The following is a 19,046-nucleotide window of genomic DNA, read 5'->3' as shown; positions in this document are numbered from 1 at the left end:
AATATGTCACGATATATCACTTCATCAATATCAATTGCCACTTTAAAAGCTGCTGGAGTTGACTGTATCCTCTCGTCCTCAGTCGTCGCCCGGATCTTGCTGTATTTGATTCTTCCTTTAGCTGCGGAGGACGTAACGACCGCTGCCATCTAGAGGCCGGAAGTTAAATTGCAACATAAAAATAAACAAACGCTGTAAATATTTAGAATTTAAAATAATGAAAAATGCTTCCGTGACGTACGTTAAACAGATAAACAGATAAATTACCTTTAAATTAAATTAAATGTATAAGAAAAACTTTTTTCTTGCTTCTTATCTCTCTTAATATTTGCATATCTATCTTTTTTTTTAAATTATTTTTGTTTTGTGATTCTCAACGTTAAATGTAAAGACAGTTTATAATTGTATTTAATCGTGATTCATGATTTTAATTCCACGTGTCGTCACAGACTCGAGTGCAGGACGTGTGTCGTCGTCGGCAACGGTTTCATCATCAGGAACAGTTCTCTGGGAGGAACCTTGAACGGCTACGACGTGGTCATACGGTGAGACGCCATTTTACACACTCGTGGTCATACGGTGAGACGCCATTTTACACACTCGTGGTCATACGGTGAGACGCCATTTTACACACTCGTGGTCATACGGTGAGACGCCATTTTACACACTCGTGGTCATACGGTGAGACGCCATTTTACACACTCGTGGTCATACGGTGAGACGCCATTTTACACACTCCTGGTCATACGGTGAGACGCCATTTTACACACTCCTGGTCATACGGTGAGACGCCATTTTACACACTCCTGGTCATACGGTGAGACGCCATTTTACACACTCCTGGTCATACAGTGAGACGCCATTTTACACACTCCTGGTCATACGGTGAGACGCCATTTTACACACTCCTGGTCATACGGTGAGACGCCATTTTACACACTCGTGGTCATACGGTGAGACGCCATCTTTACACACTCGTGGTCATATGGTGAGACGCCATTTTACACACTCGTGTTCATACGGTGAGACGCCATCTTTACACACTCGTGGTCATACGGTGAGACGCCATCTTTAAACACACTCGTGGTCATACGGTGAGACGCCATTTTACACACTCGTGGTCATACGGTGAGACGCCATTTTACACACTCGTGGTCATACGGTGAGACGCCATTTTACACACTCGTGGTCATACGGTGAGACGCCATCTTTACACACTCGTGGTCATACGGTGAGACGCCATCTTTACACACTCGTGGTCATACGGTGAGACGCCATTTTACACACTCGTGTTCATACGGTGAGATGCCATTTTACACACTCGTGTTCATACGGTGAGACGCCATCTTTACACACTCGTGGTCATACGGTGAGACGCCATTTTACACACTCGTGGTCATACAGTGAGACGGCATCTTTAAACACACTCGTGGTCATACGGTGAGACGCCATTTTACACACTCGTGGTCATACGGTGAGACGCCATTTTACACACTCGTGGTCATACGGTCAGACGCCATTTTACACACTCGTGGTCATACGGTGAGACGCCATTTTACACACTCGTGGTCATACGGTGAGACGCCATCTTTACACACTCGTGGTCATACGGTGAGACGCCATCTTTACACACTCGTGGTCATACGGTGAGACGCCATTTTACACACTCGTGTTCATACGGTGAGACGCCATTTTACACACTCGTGTTCATACGGTGAGACGCCATCTTTACACACTCGTGGTCATACGGTGAGACGCCATTTTACACACTCGTGGTCATACGGTGAGACGCCATCTTTAAACACACTCGTGGTCATACGGTGAGACGCCATTTTACACACTCGTGGTCATACGGTGAGACGCCATTTTACACACTTGTGGTCATACGGTGAGACGCCATCTTTACACACACTCGTGGTCATACGGTGAGACGCCATTTTACACACTCGTGGTCATACGGTGAGACGCCACTTTACACACTCGTGGTCATACGGTGAGACGCCATTTTACACACTCGTGGTCATACGGTGAGACGCCATCTTTACACACTTGTGGTCATACGGTGAGACGCCATTTTACTCACTCGTGGTCATACGGTGAGACGCCATTTTACACACTCGTGGTCATACAGTGAGACGCCATCTTTACACACTCGTGGTCATACGATGAGACGCCATTTTACACACTCGTGGTCATACGGTGAGACGCCATCTTTACACACTCGTGGTCATACGGTGAGACGCCATTTTACACACTCGTGGTCATACGGTGAGACGCCATTTTACACACTCGTGGTCATACAGTGAGACGCCATTTTACACACTCGTGGTCATACAGTGAGACGCCATTTTACACACTCGTGGTCATACAGTGAGACGCCATTTTACACACTCGTGGTCATACAGTGAGACGGCATCTTTAAACACACTCGTGGTCATACGGTGAGACGCCATCTTTACACACTCGTGGTCATACGGTGAGACGCCATCTTTACACACTCGTGGTCATACGGTGAGACGCCATTTTACACACTCGTGGTCATACAGTGAGACGCCATCTTTACACACTCGTGGTCATACGGTGAGACGCCATTTTACACACTCGTGGTCATACAGTGAGACGCCATTTTACACACTCGTGGTCATACAGTGAGACGCCATCTTTACACACTCGTGGTCATACGGTGAGACGCCATTTTACACACTCGTGGTCATACAGTGAGACGCCATCTTTACACACTCGTGGTCATACGGTGAGACGCCATCTTTACACACTCGTGGTCATACGGTGAGACGCCATTTTACACACTCGTGGTCATACGGTGAGACGCCATCTTTACACACTCGTGGTCATACGGTGAGACGCCATTTTACACACTCGTGGTCATACAGTGAGACGCCATCTTTACACACTCGTGGTCATACAGTGAGACGCCATCTTTACACACTCGTGGTCATACGGTGAGACGCCATTTTACTCACTCGTGGTCATACGGTGAGACGCCATTTTACACACTCGTGGTCATACAGTGAGACGCCATCTTTACACACTCGTGGTCATACGATGAGACGCCATTTTACACACTCGTGGTCATACGGTGAGACGCCATCTTTACACACTCGTGGTCATACGGTGAGACGCCATTTTACACACTCGTGGTCATACGGTGAGACGCCATTTTACACACTCGTGGTCATACAGTGAGATGCCATTTTACACACTCGTGGTCATACAGTGAGACGCCATTTTACACACTCGTGGTCATACAGTGAGACGCCATTTTACACACTCGTGGTCATACAGTGAGACGGCATCTTTAAACACACTCGTGGTCATACGGTGAGACGCCATCTTTAAACACACTCGTGGTCATACGGTGAGACGCCATTTTACACACTCGTGGTCATATGGTGAGACGCCATTTTACACACTCGTGTTCATACGGTGAGACGCCATCTTTACACACTCGTGGTCATACGGTGAGACCCCATCTTTAAACACACTCGTGGTCATACGGTGAGACGCCATTTTACACACTCGTGGTCATACGGTGAGACGCCATTTTACACACTCGTGGTCATACGGTGAGACGCCATTTTACACACTCGTGGTCATACGGTGAGACGCCATCTTTACACACTCGTGGTCATACGGTGAGACGCCATCTTTACACACTCGTGGTCATACGGTGAGACGCCATTTTACACACTCGTGTTCATACGGTGAGATGCCATTTTACACACTCGTGTTCATACGGTGAGACGCCATCTTTACACACTCGTGGTCATACGGTGAGACGCCATTTTACACACTCGTGGTCATACAGTGAGACGGCATCTTTAAACACACTCGTGGTCATACGGTGAGACGCCATTTTACACACTCGTGGTCATACGGTGAGACGCCATTTTACACACTCGTGGTCATACGGTGAGACGCCATTTTACACACTCGTGGTCATACGGTGAGACGCCATTTTACACACTCGTGGTCATACGGTGAGATGCCATCTTTACACACTCGTGGTCATACGGTGAGACGCCATCTTTACACACTCGTGGTCATACGGTGAGACGCCATTTTACACACTCGTGTTCATACGGTGAGACGCCATTTTACACACTCGTGTTCATACGGTGAGACGCCATCTTTACACACTCGTGGTCATACGGTGAGACGCCATTTTACACACTCGTGGTCATACGGTGAGACGCCATTTTACACACTCGTGGTCATACGGTGAGACGCCATCTTTAAACACACTCGTGGTCATACGGTGAGACGCCATTTTACACACTCGTGGTCATACGGTGAGACGCCATTTTACACACTTGTGGTCATACGGTGAGACGCCATCTTTACACACACTCGTGGTCATACGGTGAGACGCCATTTTACACACTCGTGGTCATACGGTGAGACGCCACTTTACACACTCGTGGTCATACGGTGAGACGCCATTTTACACACTCGTGGTCATACGGTGAGACGCCATCTTTACACACTTGTGGTCATACGGTGAGACGCCATTTTACTCACTCGTGGTCATACGGTGAGACGCCATTTTACACACTCGTGGTCATACAGTGAGACGCCATCTTTACACACTCGTGGTCATACGATGAGACGCCATTTTACACACTCGTGGTCATACGGTGAGACGCCATCTTTACACACTCGTGGTCATACGGTGAGACGCCATTTTACACACTCGTGGTCATACGGTGAGACGCCATTTTACACACTCGTGGTCATACAGTGAGACGCCATTTTACACACTCGTGGTCATACAGTGAGACGCCATTTTACACACTCGTGGTCATACAGTGAGACGCCATTTTACACACTCGTGGTCATACAGTGAGACGGCATCTTTAAACACACTCGTGGTCATACGGTGAGACGCCATCTTTACACACTCGTGGTCATACGGTGAGACGCCATCTTTACACACTCGTGGTCATACGGTGAGACGCCATTTTACACACTCGTGGTCATACAGTGAGACGCCATCTTTACACACTCGTGGTCATACGGTGAGACGCCATTTTACACACTCGTGGTCATACAGTGAGACGCCATTTTACACACTCGTGGTCATACGGTGAGACGCCATTTTACACACTCGTGGTCATACAGTGAGACGCCATCTTTACACACTCGTGGTCATACGGTGAGACGCCATTTTACACACTCGTGGTCATACAGTGAGACGCCATCTTTACACACTCGTGGTCATACGGTGAGACGCCATTTTACTCACTCGTGGTCATACGGTGAGACGCCATTTTACACACTCGTGGTCATACAGTGAGACGCCATCTTTACACACTCGTGGTCATACGGTGAGACGCCATCTTTAAACACACTCGTGGTCATACGGTGAGACGCCATTTTACACACTCGTGGTCATATGGTGAGACGCCATTTTACACTCGTGTTCATACGGTGAGACGCCATCTTTACACACTCGTGGTCATACGGTGAGACCCCATCTTTAAACACACTCGTGGTCATACGGTGAGACGCCATTTTACACACTCGTGGTCATACGGTGAGACGCCATTTTACACACTCGTGGTCATACGGTGAGACGCCATTTTACACACTCGTGGTCATACGGTGAGACGCCATCTTTACACACTCGTGGTCATACGGTGAGACGCCATCTTTACACACTCGTGGTCATACGGTGAGACGCCATTTTACACACTCGTGTTCATACGGTGAGATGCCATTTTACACACTCGTGTTCATACGGTGAGACGCCATCTTTACACACTCGTGGTCATACGGTGAGACGCCATTTTACACACTCGTGGTCATACAGTGAGACGGCATCTTTAAACACACTCGTGGTCATACGGTGAGACGCCATTTTACACACTCGTGGTCATACGGTGAGACGCCATTTTACACACTCGTGGTCATACGGTGAGACGCCATTTTACACACTCGTGGTCATACGGTGAGACGCCATTTTACACACTCGTGGTCATACGGTGAGATGCCATCTTTACACACTCGTGGTCATACGGTGAGACGCCATCTTTACACACTCGTGGTCATACGGTGAGACGCCATTTTACACACTCGTGTTCATACGGTGAGACGCCATTTTACACACTCGTGTTCATACGGTGAGACGCCATCTTTACACACTCGTGGTCATACGGTGAGACGCCATTTTACACACTCGTGGTCATACGGTGAGACGCCATTTTACACACTCGTGGTCATACGTGAGACGCCATCTTTAAACACACTCGTGGTCATACGGTGAGACGCCATTTTACACACTCGTGGTCATACGGTGAGACGCCATTTTACACACTTGTGGTCATACGGTGAGACGCCATCTTTACACACACTCGTGGTCATACGGTGAGACGCCATTTTACACACTCGTGGTCATACGGTGAGACGCCACTTTACACACTCGTGGTCATACGGTGAGACGCCATTTTACACACTCGTGGTCATACGGTGAGACGCCATCTTTACACACTTGTGGTCATACGGTGAGACGCCATTTTACTCACTCGTGGTCATACGGTGAGACGCCATTTTACACACTCGTGGTCATACAGTGAGACGCCATCTTTACACACTCGTGGTCATACGATGAGACGCCATTTTACACACTCGTGGTCATACGGTGAGACGCCATCTTTACACACTCGTGGTCATACGGTGAGACGCCATTTTACACACTCGTGGTCATACGGTGAGACGCCATTTTACACACTCGTGGTCATACAGTGAGACGCCATTTTACACACTCGTGGTCATACAGTGAGACGCCATTTTACACACTCGTGGTCATACAGTGAGACGCCATTTTACACACTCGTGGTCATACAGTGAGACGGCATCTTTAAACACACTCGTGGTCATACGGTGAGACGCCATCTTTACACACTCGTGGTCATACGGTGAGACGCCATCTTTACACACTCGTGGTCATACGGTGAGACGCCATTTTACACACTCGTGGTCATACAGTGAGACGCCATCTTTACACACTCGTGGTCATACGGTGAGACGCCATTTTACACACTCGTGGTCATACAGTGAGACGCCATTTTACACACTCGTGGTCATACGGTGAGACGCCATTTTACACACTCGTGGTCATACAGTGAGACGCCATCTTTACACACTCGTGGTCATACGGTGAGACGCCATTTTACACACTCGTGGTCATACAGTGAGACGCCATCTTTACACACTCGTGGTCATACGGTGAGACGCCATTTTACTCACTCGTGGTCATACGGTGAGACGCCATTTTACACACTCGTGGTCATACAGTGAGACGCCATCTTTACACACTCGTGGTCATACGATGAGACGCCATTTTACACACTCGTGGTCATACGGTGAGACGCCATCTTTACACACTCGTGGTCATACGGTGAGACGCCATCTTTACACACTCGTGGTCATACGGTGAGACGCCATTTTACACACTCGTGGTCATACGGTGAGACGCCATCTTTACACACTCGTGGTCATACGGTGAGACGCCATTTTACACACTCGTGGTCATACAGTGAGACGCCATCTTTACACACTCGTGGTCATACGGTGAGACGCCATCTTTACACACTCGTGGTCATACGGTGAGACGCCATCTTTACACACTCGTGGTCATACGGTGAGACGCCATTTTACACACTCGTGGTCATACAGTGAGACGCCATTTTACACACTCGTGGTCATACAGTGAGACGCCATCTTTACACACTCGTGGTCGCAATACAATAATTTCATCATATTAAACTTTAGATTATACGAGTTATTTACCGTTTCCTGTTATATTTAGGCTCTTCACTGTATTTATGTGCCCTCAGGAGGTCAAAGGTCATTGAGGAACGACCTATTTTAATCATTTCTATTATTTATTACTAGTCTCTAAATATATAGTTTTTGTTTTAGGACATTTAACCTCAGTTTTTGTTATTAAAAAAATTATAATATTTGGAATAATTGCGATTTTAATATTGGCTTAAAATAAATAAAAGTGATATAAATTACAATTAAATAATAATTTCATCATATTAAACTTTAGTTTATACGAGTTATTTAACTTTATATTTAGGCTTTTCACTGTATGTGGCCCTCAAGGGGTCAGAGGTCATTGAGAAACAAACTTTTTTATTTATTTATATTATTCATTTCTAGTCTCAAAGTATATAGTATATTTTGTTTTTGTTTTTTTCTGAAAGAAGTGATTTTATATTACAAGTAAAACATTTTATCAAATACAATTCAATAAAAATGTCAGCATATTAAACATTATATTTTATATATATATATATTTTTCCTGTTTTATTTTTATTTTTTCTGTATTTTTGTGAACAAAATAAATGTTTGCATTGAAATATTTTTTACCGGTAACAGTTTTATTTCTGTACTTTTTATTTCTGTAATTTATTATTAGTTAAACTTTATGTTTTTATATTTTTTTTACCAAAACATTATGAATGTAATTGTCGTTTGATTCATTTAATCCGTTTTTAATTTGGATTAATTTTGTCAGCTTATTTGTTCCTGATGTCTTTGAAAAAAACTGCTTTAAATTGAGAAAAACATGCGACAATATTTGTTAAATGTTAAAAGTTTATTCATTTTTAAGCAACAAAATATTTACGGTAATATATTCACGAAGATTCGTTTTCATCGGAAGAATCTAAACGACATCTTTAAGGAAGTGTTAATGTTTTCGGTGATGATTTAAAATAATCTTTTATCATCAGAAGCTTCATTTAAACTTTAAGAACGAAAACCTTCTCTGGTGAAAACAAATCTCTCTCCCGTCGCTGGAACTAAACTCGCTGAAGTTTTTCGAAGCTGATTTATAACAAGTCGGTGTTTTTGGCCGGAGCTCAATGCATTCTTGCTGAAGCTCCGCCTCCTCGCACTTCACTTCCCATGAGTCATTCCTCAGCCAGATCGCATCAGTTATTATGACATCACTGATCCGGATATTCTTGCAGCAAAACAAACTTTAAAATATTGAATTTTTCGGAGCTTCAGGAGAGGAATAAACATATTTTTAAATATTTTTATATTTAATATTTTAATATTATTATTATTTCACTTATTTTTTGATTTATTTTACATTTTTAACAATTAATCCTCGTTTTAGGAAATGACGTATTTTTTTTCGCTATTTAATGTAAAATTATGTTCAAAGTAAAAAGAAAATATTAGGAAAATAGAGAAATTCCGACGTCGTTATTGGTTCATTTAAAGATAATTATTTCAAACGAAATCTAGTAGAACAAGATATAATAATAATAAAAATAATAATAATAATAAATAAATAGTAAAATTGTCATGTATTTATTAATCCAGTATTTAATATTTAATAAATATTTTTGACAAAAAAATATTTTTATTCCATTATAATTATCATTAATTAGAGTCTTAATTTTGTATTATTATTATTGAATTTATTTGTATTATTTATTTTTAATTTTTGTACTGTTTGTCTTAAGTTTTGTACGTTTTATTTTTTTTTTCAACTACGGTGAAAACTCAAATTCACCTAAATATTTGAATAATAATCGATCAATTTATACAATGTTTTTTTTAATTTCAATTTGTTTCATTTGGAAGTGAATCCATGTTTCTTAATCAAATAGTTAAGTAACAATTAATCCTTGTTTTAGGAAGTGACATTTATTTTGCTAATTAATGTAAAATTGTGTTCAAAGTAAAAAGAAAATATAAGATATAAATTCCGACGTTGTTATCAGTTAATTTAAAGATTTTTATTTATTTGATGGTCTAAGTATATAGTGCTAGAACTTTTGTCCTTTGTTTTTGTAATTTTCCTGAAAGAAGTGATTATATATTTAACATATTTAATAGTTTTTTTTCCTGTTATATTAACAAATGTTACTGGATTTTTGTGAACAAAATAAATGTTTGCATTGAAATATGTTTACCGGTAACAGTCTGACGTTGTTATATAATTCCTTTTATATAGTAATCATTCAATCGAAATCTAGTAAAACAAGATATAATAATAATAATAAAAATAAAAATTGCAAACATTTATTTAATATTTAATAAATATTTTTTGACAAAAACGCATTTGTAATCCATTATAATTATTATTTCTTATCGTTTTTATTTTTCATTATTATTATTGAATTTATTGTATTATTATTTTATGTTTTTTACTCTATGTATGTATTATTTTTGTTTGTTCAACTACTGTTAAAACTCAAATTCCCTCAATATTGGAAGTTTAATCGATAAATATAAATAAGAATTTTTTAATTTCTTATTTATAGAACACATAGAACAACAACAATGCAACTTGTTTAATTTATCCTCGTTTTAATCAATTATTTATTTTTTAATTAATGTAAAATTGTACAAAGTAAATATTTGTTGTTCAAAGAAAAATGTTTGCATTGAAATATTTATTACTGGTAACGGTTTGATTTCTGTACTTATTTATTGTTTATTATTAGTTACTTTAAACTTTAAATATGACGTTAAAACCCTCCATCATCATTTTGAATTATATTACTTTTTGCTTTATATAATAATTCATTCAATCGGAATTAAGTAAAACAAGATATAATAATAATAATAATAACAATAATAATAATAGAAAATGCAAACATTTATTTAATCCAGGGGTTTAACATTAAAGGCTATTCTAGGCTGTATCAATAAAGTTTTATCTAAATCTAAAGACAAGTGTTTAACTATTAACATTAATCAAAAAATGACTTACTTTTTACTTTAACAGAAACTATGATTATTTCATCTGTTTTTGTTTTCAATTTCTATTATTTATTCAAGTTCTTCTTGATTGTGAGTCATAAACACGTGTAAACAACTGACAAAGTGTCTGGGAGGAGGATAAAGAGAAAGCTGGCCTCCATGAGGAAGAACTTATCTCACCCTCTCCAGCACACACTGAGGGCATTGAGGAGCTCCATCAGTGATAGGATGCTCCATCCCAGGTGTGTGAGGTAGAGGTACTGCAGGTCCTTCCTCCCTGCTGCCATCAGACTCCACAATAACAACACAGCAAGATAAATATTTAACAGCACCTTTTCTTCTTGTTATTTTCTTCTTGTTATTTTTGTAAATATGATAGTGTATATAATATAGGGCAGATTTTTTATTCTATTCTATTTAGATCTTTCTTTTCATTTTATTATTCTATTTCTGGGTGTCTTTTATTTTTTATTTTATTTGAGGTATTGCGTTGTTTAAACTGAATTTCCCCTCGCGGGACAAATAAAGGAATTCTGATTCTGATTCTGACTCACTTTTCACTTCAACAAACGCAGATGAAATCATCATATTTTCTGTTTTCAATTTTAAATATTGACAATTTGATTGTGAGTCATAAACACGTGTAAACATCATCAAATGTGTCTTGAAGATAAAGTGTATTTAACGTCCTTCTCCTCCTCCTCAGCCTCAACAACGCTCCGGTCCGGGGCTACGAGGACGACGTGGGCAACAGGACCACCATGAGGCTCTTCTACCCGGAGTCGGCCTCTTACAACCCGAGTCTCCACAACGACCCGGACACCCTGATGGTCCTGGTGCCGTTCAAGCAGCAGGACCTGCGCTGGCTCAAGGAGATCCTGTACGACGAGAAGAGGGTACGAGTGACGCTGGTTTCTCCCTCCATGTTGTCGTCCATGAAGAAAAACTCGATCTTCTCAACAGCTTGTGCCGTTTCCATGGCAGACGTTTGTTCTGGACTTTAATGTTTTCACTCATTTGCACTTTCAGAGCCTCCAGACACGACGACGTCACTGGTTCACTCGCTTCAGTTCGAACGAGCGAGTGTGGAAATTAACTTTTCCTGATGTTTTTCTTTCTTATTCTGACCTTTATTTACGTCTAAAACCAAAAATATTCCGTTTGACTCGTGTTTTTTATTAATTTTCAGTTTGGAAAAGATCGGATTGTGTCGAGAAATGTCGTGCGAGTCATTTTAAAGACGTGTGAAGTTGAGAAAATGTCGTTTCATGTTTATGAATATATTTGGTTTTACGTCTAAATACTAATACATATTCTTTTTTTAATCATATTATTATTAAGATCCCTCCTTTAATTTTCTTAAAAAAGGCAGAAAACTGACCACAAACTGTTTCCTTCAACTGAGAAAAATCTCTAAATTTAGGAAAATGTTGTCACAACATGATCTGAATCTAATAATCCATGTGTTTGTGTCGTTGACACTATTGTAACAGTTTGTTTTCATGTCTAAACCAGAAGGATGTGTCTCGCCTGCAGTTAATACAAAACTCTGCAGCCAGAATTCTGAGCCGCTCTAGTAGAAGAACTCACATTTCTCCTTCAAACTCTTCACTGGCTGCCAGTTTCTTTCAGGATCATTTTCAAATTCTGGTTCTTACTTTCAGATCTATTCATGGTCAGACCTTCCATCAGTGATCTGATCCAGACTTACACCCCAGTGCTGTGTTTGTCTTTTGTTGTCTTGAGCTTTTTAGAGTTTTTAAGAAAATAGAAAATATTTTTATCAAATGAAGTCAATTTCATGTCGAACCAAAATCTGAAAGAGTCAAATATTTGGATTCAAAATGCTGTTTCCCTCATTCTGTAAGTTGCAGAATCACATTTTAACACTTTAATCAGACATTTACATCATTTAATGTATATTTTTTTTAAATGTACAAGAATACAAAGCTGACGAGTCTATCAAGTTCACCTTAGAACGAGTGCAGTTAGCACTGTTAGCTTAGCGTTCATTTAAAAGCTTAATTCATTCTGTCCTTCTCTGTTACTCTCCTCTTTTCTCTCTCTGTTTCCTCCATCATCTCTCCATCCATCTGCCATACCATCCAACCAACACTGAGTCTGGTTCTGCTCCAGGTTTCTGCCTTCTTAAATGATTATTTTCCCCAGTATAGTCTGACTTTAACTGTAAAGTTTCTTTTTTTTGTTATGATATCAATGTTTTTATGCTGCGTCAAGTGTGTGATGTGTTGATGAAGCTCCGTGAAGCCTTGTCTTCAGGCGTTGAACTCAGTAGGGGGCGCTCTTGGATTATGGGGAATGGGATCCAGGATTACTCAAGAGTTCCACCTAGTGGTCGTTGCAAATGAATGCGACGCTTCATGAAGCTTCGTCGCTCGTTGACGTTTCAGACGCAGAATCAAAGTTTGAATATTTACGCTGAGACTGATACAGCTTCTGTGTTCTCAAGGTCAGGAAAGGGTTCTGGAAGCCGCCGCCCCAGATCTGGTTGGGTGACCCCAACAACATCCGAGTCCTGGACCCGTACTTCCTGCAGCAGACGGCCGAGAAGCTGCTGAAGATCCCGGTCGACCCCAAGAATAAACGGGTGAGATTTTCGTTTCTCACAGAAAAATCCACCGAAAAAATGGTGAAATTCAAACCACATGCGACTCGAATCACTTTTGTTAATATTTACAATTTGCTGGCACTTGATTCTCCGCAGAGATGTTTGTTCTCACGCCCGTTCTCCCTCCCGTCCTGGGGGTCCCGCGGTCAACGATGTCGCTGCTCTCGCGGGGATGAACTCTGGGATAAACACGTCAAATTGCGGCGCTGTTAGGATGATCCGACATGTGCGCGGCCACACAGTGGATCTCTGACAAATCTTTGGCTTCAGACGCAAAAAAACCCAAATGTCGTGTAAATCTCGACCAGATGTTTTTTTTCTTCCCGTAGTTCGTTGTTCGACTGACGAGATCACAGGGTTTTCTACAAAACTTCGTGTGACTCACACTTTCAAGGTTCTTTAGATATTTTAGTGACTTTTAGACTAATTCATGAAACGGTAAATATAAACATATAATATAGAATCAATTTAGCTCAATTTTATTTTAAACAAATAACCATTTTTTTAAGGATTAACCTTTATTTTTGTGTGTTTTAATTGAAGAAACTTATTTTTTTTAATCAATTTCCTTTTTAATTGAAGCAACCTTTTTTTATTGAAATTTTTTATTTTTATTAAAACAACTTATTTTTTTATGATTTAAAATCTATTTTTTAATTAGAGAAACTTTATATTAATTTTATGATTTTTTAATTTAAGCAACTTTATTTGTGTTTCTTTATTTAAGCAACTTTATTTTTTATTTTTATTAAAACAACTTATTTTTTATGATTTAAAATCTATTTTTTAATTAGAGAAACTTTATATTAATTTTATGATTTTTTAATTTAAGCAACTTTATTTGTGTTTCTTTATTGAAGCAACTTTATTTTTTATTTTATAATTTTTTAATTAAAGCAACTTTATTCTTATTTAATGATTTTGTTTTTTATTGAAGCAACTTTATTTTTATTTAAGCAACTTAATTTTTATTTTATGATTTTTTTCATTGAAGCAACTTTATTTTAATTTAAGCAACTTTATTTTTATTTCTTTATTGAAGCAACTTTATTTTTTATTTTATAATTTTTTAATTAAAGCAACTTTATTCTTATTTAATGATTTTGTTTTTTATTGAAGCAACTTTATTTTTATTTAAGCAACTTAATTTTTATTTTATGATTTTTTTCATTGAAGCAACTTTATTTTAATTTAAGCAACTTTATTTTTATTTCTTTATTGAAGCAACTTTATTTTTATTTTACGATTTTTTTCATTGAAGCAACTTTATTTTAATTTAAGCAACTTTATTTTTATTTCTTTATTGAAGCAACTTTATTTTTTTATTTTTTTTAAATTTAAGCAACTTTATTCTTATTTAATGATTTTGTTTTTTATTGAAGCAACTTTATTTTTTTATGATTTTTTTCATTGAAGCAACTTTATTTTAATTTAAGCAACTTTATTTTTATTTCTTTATTGAAGCAACTTTATTTTTTATTTTATTTTTTTTTTAATTTAAGCAACTTTATTCTTATTTAATGATTTTGTTTTTTATTAAAGCAACTTTATTTTTATTTAAGCAACTTTATTTTTATTTTATGATTTTTTTCATTGAAGCAACTTCATTTTAATTTAAGCAACTTTATTTTTATTTCTTTAATGAAGCAACTTTATTTTTTATTTTATATATCTTTTAATTCAAGCAACTTTATTCTTATTTAATGATTTTGTTTTTTATTGAAGCAACTTTATTTTTATTTAAGCAACTTTATTTTTATTTTACTATTTTTTTCATTGAAGCAACTTTATTTTAATTTAAGCAACTCTATTTTTATTTCTTTATTGAAGCAACTTTATTTTTTATTTTATATATTTTTTTAAATTAAACAACTTTATTCTTATTTAATGATTATGTTTTTTATTGAAGCAACTTTATTTTTATTTTACGATTTTTTTCATTGAAGCAACTTTATTTTTATTTTACGATTTTTTTCATTGAAGCAACTTTATTTTAATTTAAGCAACTTTATTTTAATTTCTTTATTGAAGCAACTTTATTTTTTATTTTATATTTTTTTTAATTTAAGCAACTTCTATTTTATTTCTGATTTATTTTATTGAAGCAACTTTATTTTTACTTTGCTGTTTTTTAATTAAAGTACTTTATTTATTTATTTATTTTTTTTAATTGAAGCAAATCCTCAAATCTCGTAAATCCTTTATAATTTAACTTCTTTTTAATTTCTTCAACAACTTCCTTTTTAATCAAAGCATTTTTTAAATTGACCTTCTCCTCTGGATCGAAGCAACAGTTCTTGAGAACGAGCGTCAGTCTTGCGGCGACGACAGGTTCCCGCGCCAGACGAGGAGTCGTCAGCGTCTGTAAGAAAAGCTCCGGGAGGAAGAGTTTACTGGAGGAGGACGAGAGGAAGACGAGGAGAGGCTGCGAACGTTTACCACGTTTTCAACAGAGCTGAGCAGAAAAAAACCTTCCGTTGAAAACTTTAAAGAGACGTGAAAACGCACGTGGACGAGGGTCTCCAGGACAATCATTAACTGAAACACATGAAGGTCTCACCAGGAGAAGCAGGAATCCTTATACAAACCAGTGTTTTTGGTTCCTTTCCAAAGATTAAACTAACTTTTAATCAATGTTTAATTCACATGTTTGAACCAAACCCTGCTTTAAGTGACGTAACGTCATCGTATCGTGACACGACCTTTAAAAACGGCCGTAAACATACTTTGTTTTTCGCTTTAAAACCGGAATAACAGTGAAGAAAAGACGATATATTTCATGTTTAAGTCCATTATTTAATGAAAAACTTTTCTCGTCCTTGTGTCGTCAAACACACGTTCTACCACAACATTCAAAGGAAAACTAATCTAATTTGAAGATTTTATTCTAGTTAATCTTCTTTTTTTCATTCGATCCACAACCTATGGATCAAACCCATGACCTTCGGAATGTTACTTCCACGACCAGCTGTTCCTTCAATTTGAAAAGAAACATGAAAATAATGATTATTTTCAAATGTTTATCATGTTTACATTCAATATTATTGACACTTTTTACAACTCTGAGCGCTTGATTTATTAATTAAATTTATTGGCCTAAGCATAAGAATATATAACTGTTATAATGTGTTATTTTAATTAAATGTTTCGTTTAAAAACTCAAACGTTATTGTTTCTTTAGCCACACGTAGAAATACCTCCACCTCTGGCACCATCTAGTGGGTGATCACGCTACTGCAACAGGACATAGTAAATAGATAGATAAATAAATAAATGTCCGTCTTTGACAAAAACAAACGAGTGAAGATAAAAGTCAATATTTTCAACTTTCTGTCCTCAGTCAACATTTAACCTCAACATAAGATATAATTTATATAACGATCAATTATTAAAATCATATCGTTCGATCTTCTGTGAGCACGTGTGACTGTTGTGAAGTTTAATAGTCTTTATAAAATAATTCTGTATTTGTTGACCTTTGAATTAAAATCTTTATTAATATAGAATAAGATTCAAAGCAAAAATATTTTGGATATTAAATAAAACTAATGCACTCGTTGCCAAAGACTCCAGTCCAGTAACAGCCGCGCGCCCTCTAGTGTTGATGAAGCGTCATGACACCACAGTTTGTGGTTTTAAATGATGGAAGATTTTATTTTCTAAAAATGTCTAAGACTTGATATCAAATGATATCGTTTAGTGAACTTAACTCACAAGATTGACATTTATTCATTTATTCTGGCGGGAAAAACTCACTGGTGTAATAAAGACGAGTCACGGGGTCAAAGGTCAATCGGAATCAAAACAGGTTTATTGTTCAAGACAATATTTTCAATTTATAAAAAACTACTTCAATGGATTGAATTTAATTAAGACAACAGTTTAAAAATAATATTATAATAACTATATTATCTATTATTGTTATTATTTATATTATCTTCAGAACAACATTCACTGTCAGTGTTTTAAAACAACAATGACGTTATTGACGACAATTAAGATGAAAAATAATAAAATAAATAAAAACAAATGAAGATACATTAAAGTGGCATTTACAGTTAATTATTAAGTGATACAATAAGTTAATAAAATAGGTGTTTTTCCAATAATCAAGTCAAATATTTGTTTCTGATTTTTACATTACTTTGTAATTTTATTTCTAGTCTTATTTGATTAAATTATTTCTATTACTTTGATTTATATGACATTCTTTATTTTATTTACTAAGAATTCTATTTTTATTCAGATTTTATTTTATTTCATCTTGGTTTTAAGTGAATATTTAGTTAATTCTGCTGCAGATTCAAGTGAATTTAATTGTATTTTATAATAAATGTTCTAGTTAAACTTAAATGTTTCTTCATCTTTTCAACCACGTTCTCCGATCTTCTCTCAGTTCCATCCGACCACCGGGATCCTGGCTGTGTTCGTGGCCCTCAACTTCTGCGACGTGGTCCACGTGGCCGGGTTCGGGTACCCGAGCTCCCAGAACCCGAGGCTCCCGATCCACTACTACGGCCAGGACACCATGAGGCTGATGAAGGTGAGACGGGGTCCGGGTCCGGGTCCGGGTCCGGGTTCGGGTCCGGAGGATGAACGTCTGACCTTCTTCTCGACCCACAGAACTCCAACCACGACCTGGGACACGAGGCTCAGGCCCTGAAGATGCTGGAGGTCTCTGGGTTCATCACGTATCTGCAGCAACATTCGTGACGTGATGGAAGAAAGAAGAAGAACATCTTTGTGAATCTGCTGCTGGTTCTGACCCGTTGGACCCGTTGGACCCGTTGGACTCGCTGGTTCAACCACTTAAATACATTTAAAAATGTTCTCTTTTCTATCAAAGTGACGTTTTCTCCCTTGGAAGAACATGATTTATATATTCTTTAATTTATAAAACACACTTGCAGCTCATTTTATTGTGAGTTGTTGTGTTTTCAAAAACTATTTCAATGTTTTTACTTTTTTTTTTTTAATCTGGTTTATTTTCATTTACTTTAAACCTCTGGATTTTTCTGTCTCTTCCTTTTTTAATTTATTTTCTTTTTTCTTTTTTTTTTAAAGTCTATGCAGGTGAATGAAACCACTGGATTCTGTCTATTTGTAAATAACTTTATTTTTAAAATAAAAGTATACAGTATATATAAGAAGTCTCGCTTGAAGTGATAAACCGCTAGATGGCGGCAAACCTTCTCAACAGCTCCTGAGGTCAAAGGTCACGGATCTATGATCACGTGATCAGCTGCGAACATCTTGACGTCTACGAAAGATCCCGCGAATATTGAAGAGAATGTTCCGTTTATTTTAATCAGTTAATCAAACTAACTTATCAGTTAAATGTAAGTTATCTACGAGTGTGTGTGCGTGTGTGTGTGTGTGTGTGTGTCTGTGTGTGTGTGCGCGTGTGCATAGACAATAATCAAGCTCATGAATAAATGTATTAAATAAAAAATCTTCCTGGGATATAAATTAAAATGATAAACGATATAACTTCAGTTCGTAAATAAATTATGAAAATATTATGAAGTTAAATAAATGAACGAAGATAAATCTTCACACACTTGAAATAAACCTGATCTTATTTTTATTTTGTTTTGTTTGTTCCAAAATGTAACACATCTCGTAACAACAAAGTTGGAAATGTTCCTTTTTTTAAGAAAGATAA

General features: G+C 37.5%; 1 protein-coding gene across 5 annotated transcripts in view; it reads left to right on the top strand.

Annotated features, from left to right (window-relative positions):
- st3gal4 (ST3 beta-galactoside alpha-2,3-sialyltransferase 4) overlaps positions 1–18,755 on the top strand; it is a 37,817-nt gene extending 19,062 nt beyond the window's left edge. For 3 of the 5 annotated variants that reach the window (XM_087796039.1, XM_087796038.1, XM_087796037.1), the window contains exons 7-11: positions 450–545; positions 11,459–11,648; positions 13,223–13,360; positions 17,778–17,924; positions 18,005–18,755. In XM_087796039.1, the coding sequence (XP_087652165.1) occupies positions 450–545; positions 11,459–11,648; positions 13,223–13,360; positions 17,778–17,924; positions 18,005–18,094 (661 nt within the window). In that variant the 3' untranslated portion in view covers positions 18,095–18,755. Of the gene's footprint in view, positions 1–449; positions 546–11,458; positions 11,649–13,222; positions 13,361–13,477; positions 13,800–17,777; positions 17,925–18,004 lie in introns of those variants that run through there. The other 2 variants (XM_087796036.1, XM_087796040.1) reach the window with 2 other exon arrangements.
- The last annotated feature ends 291 nt before the right edge of the window (positions 18,756–19,046 follow it).

Source organism: Callionymus lyra, chromosome 7 (genome assembly GCF_982586985.1).
Source record: "Callionymus lyra chromosome 7, fCalLyr1.hap1.1, whole genome shotgun sequence".
NCBI lineage: Eukaryota > Metazoa > Chordata > Actinopteri > Syngnathiformes > Callionymidae > Callionymus > Callionymus lyra.
This window is presented reverse-complemented; position numbering and strand designations above follow the sequence as displayed.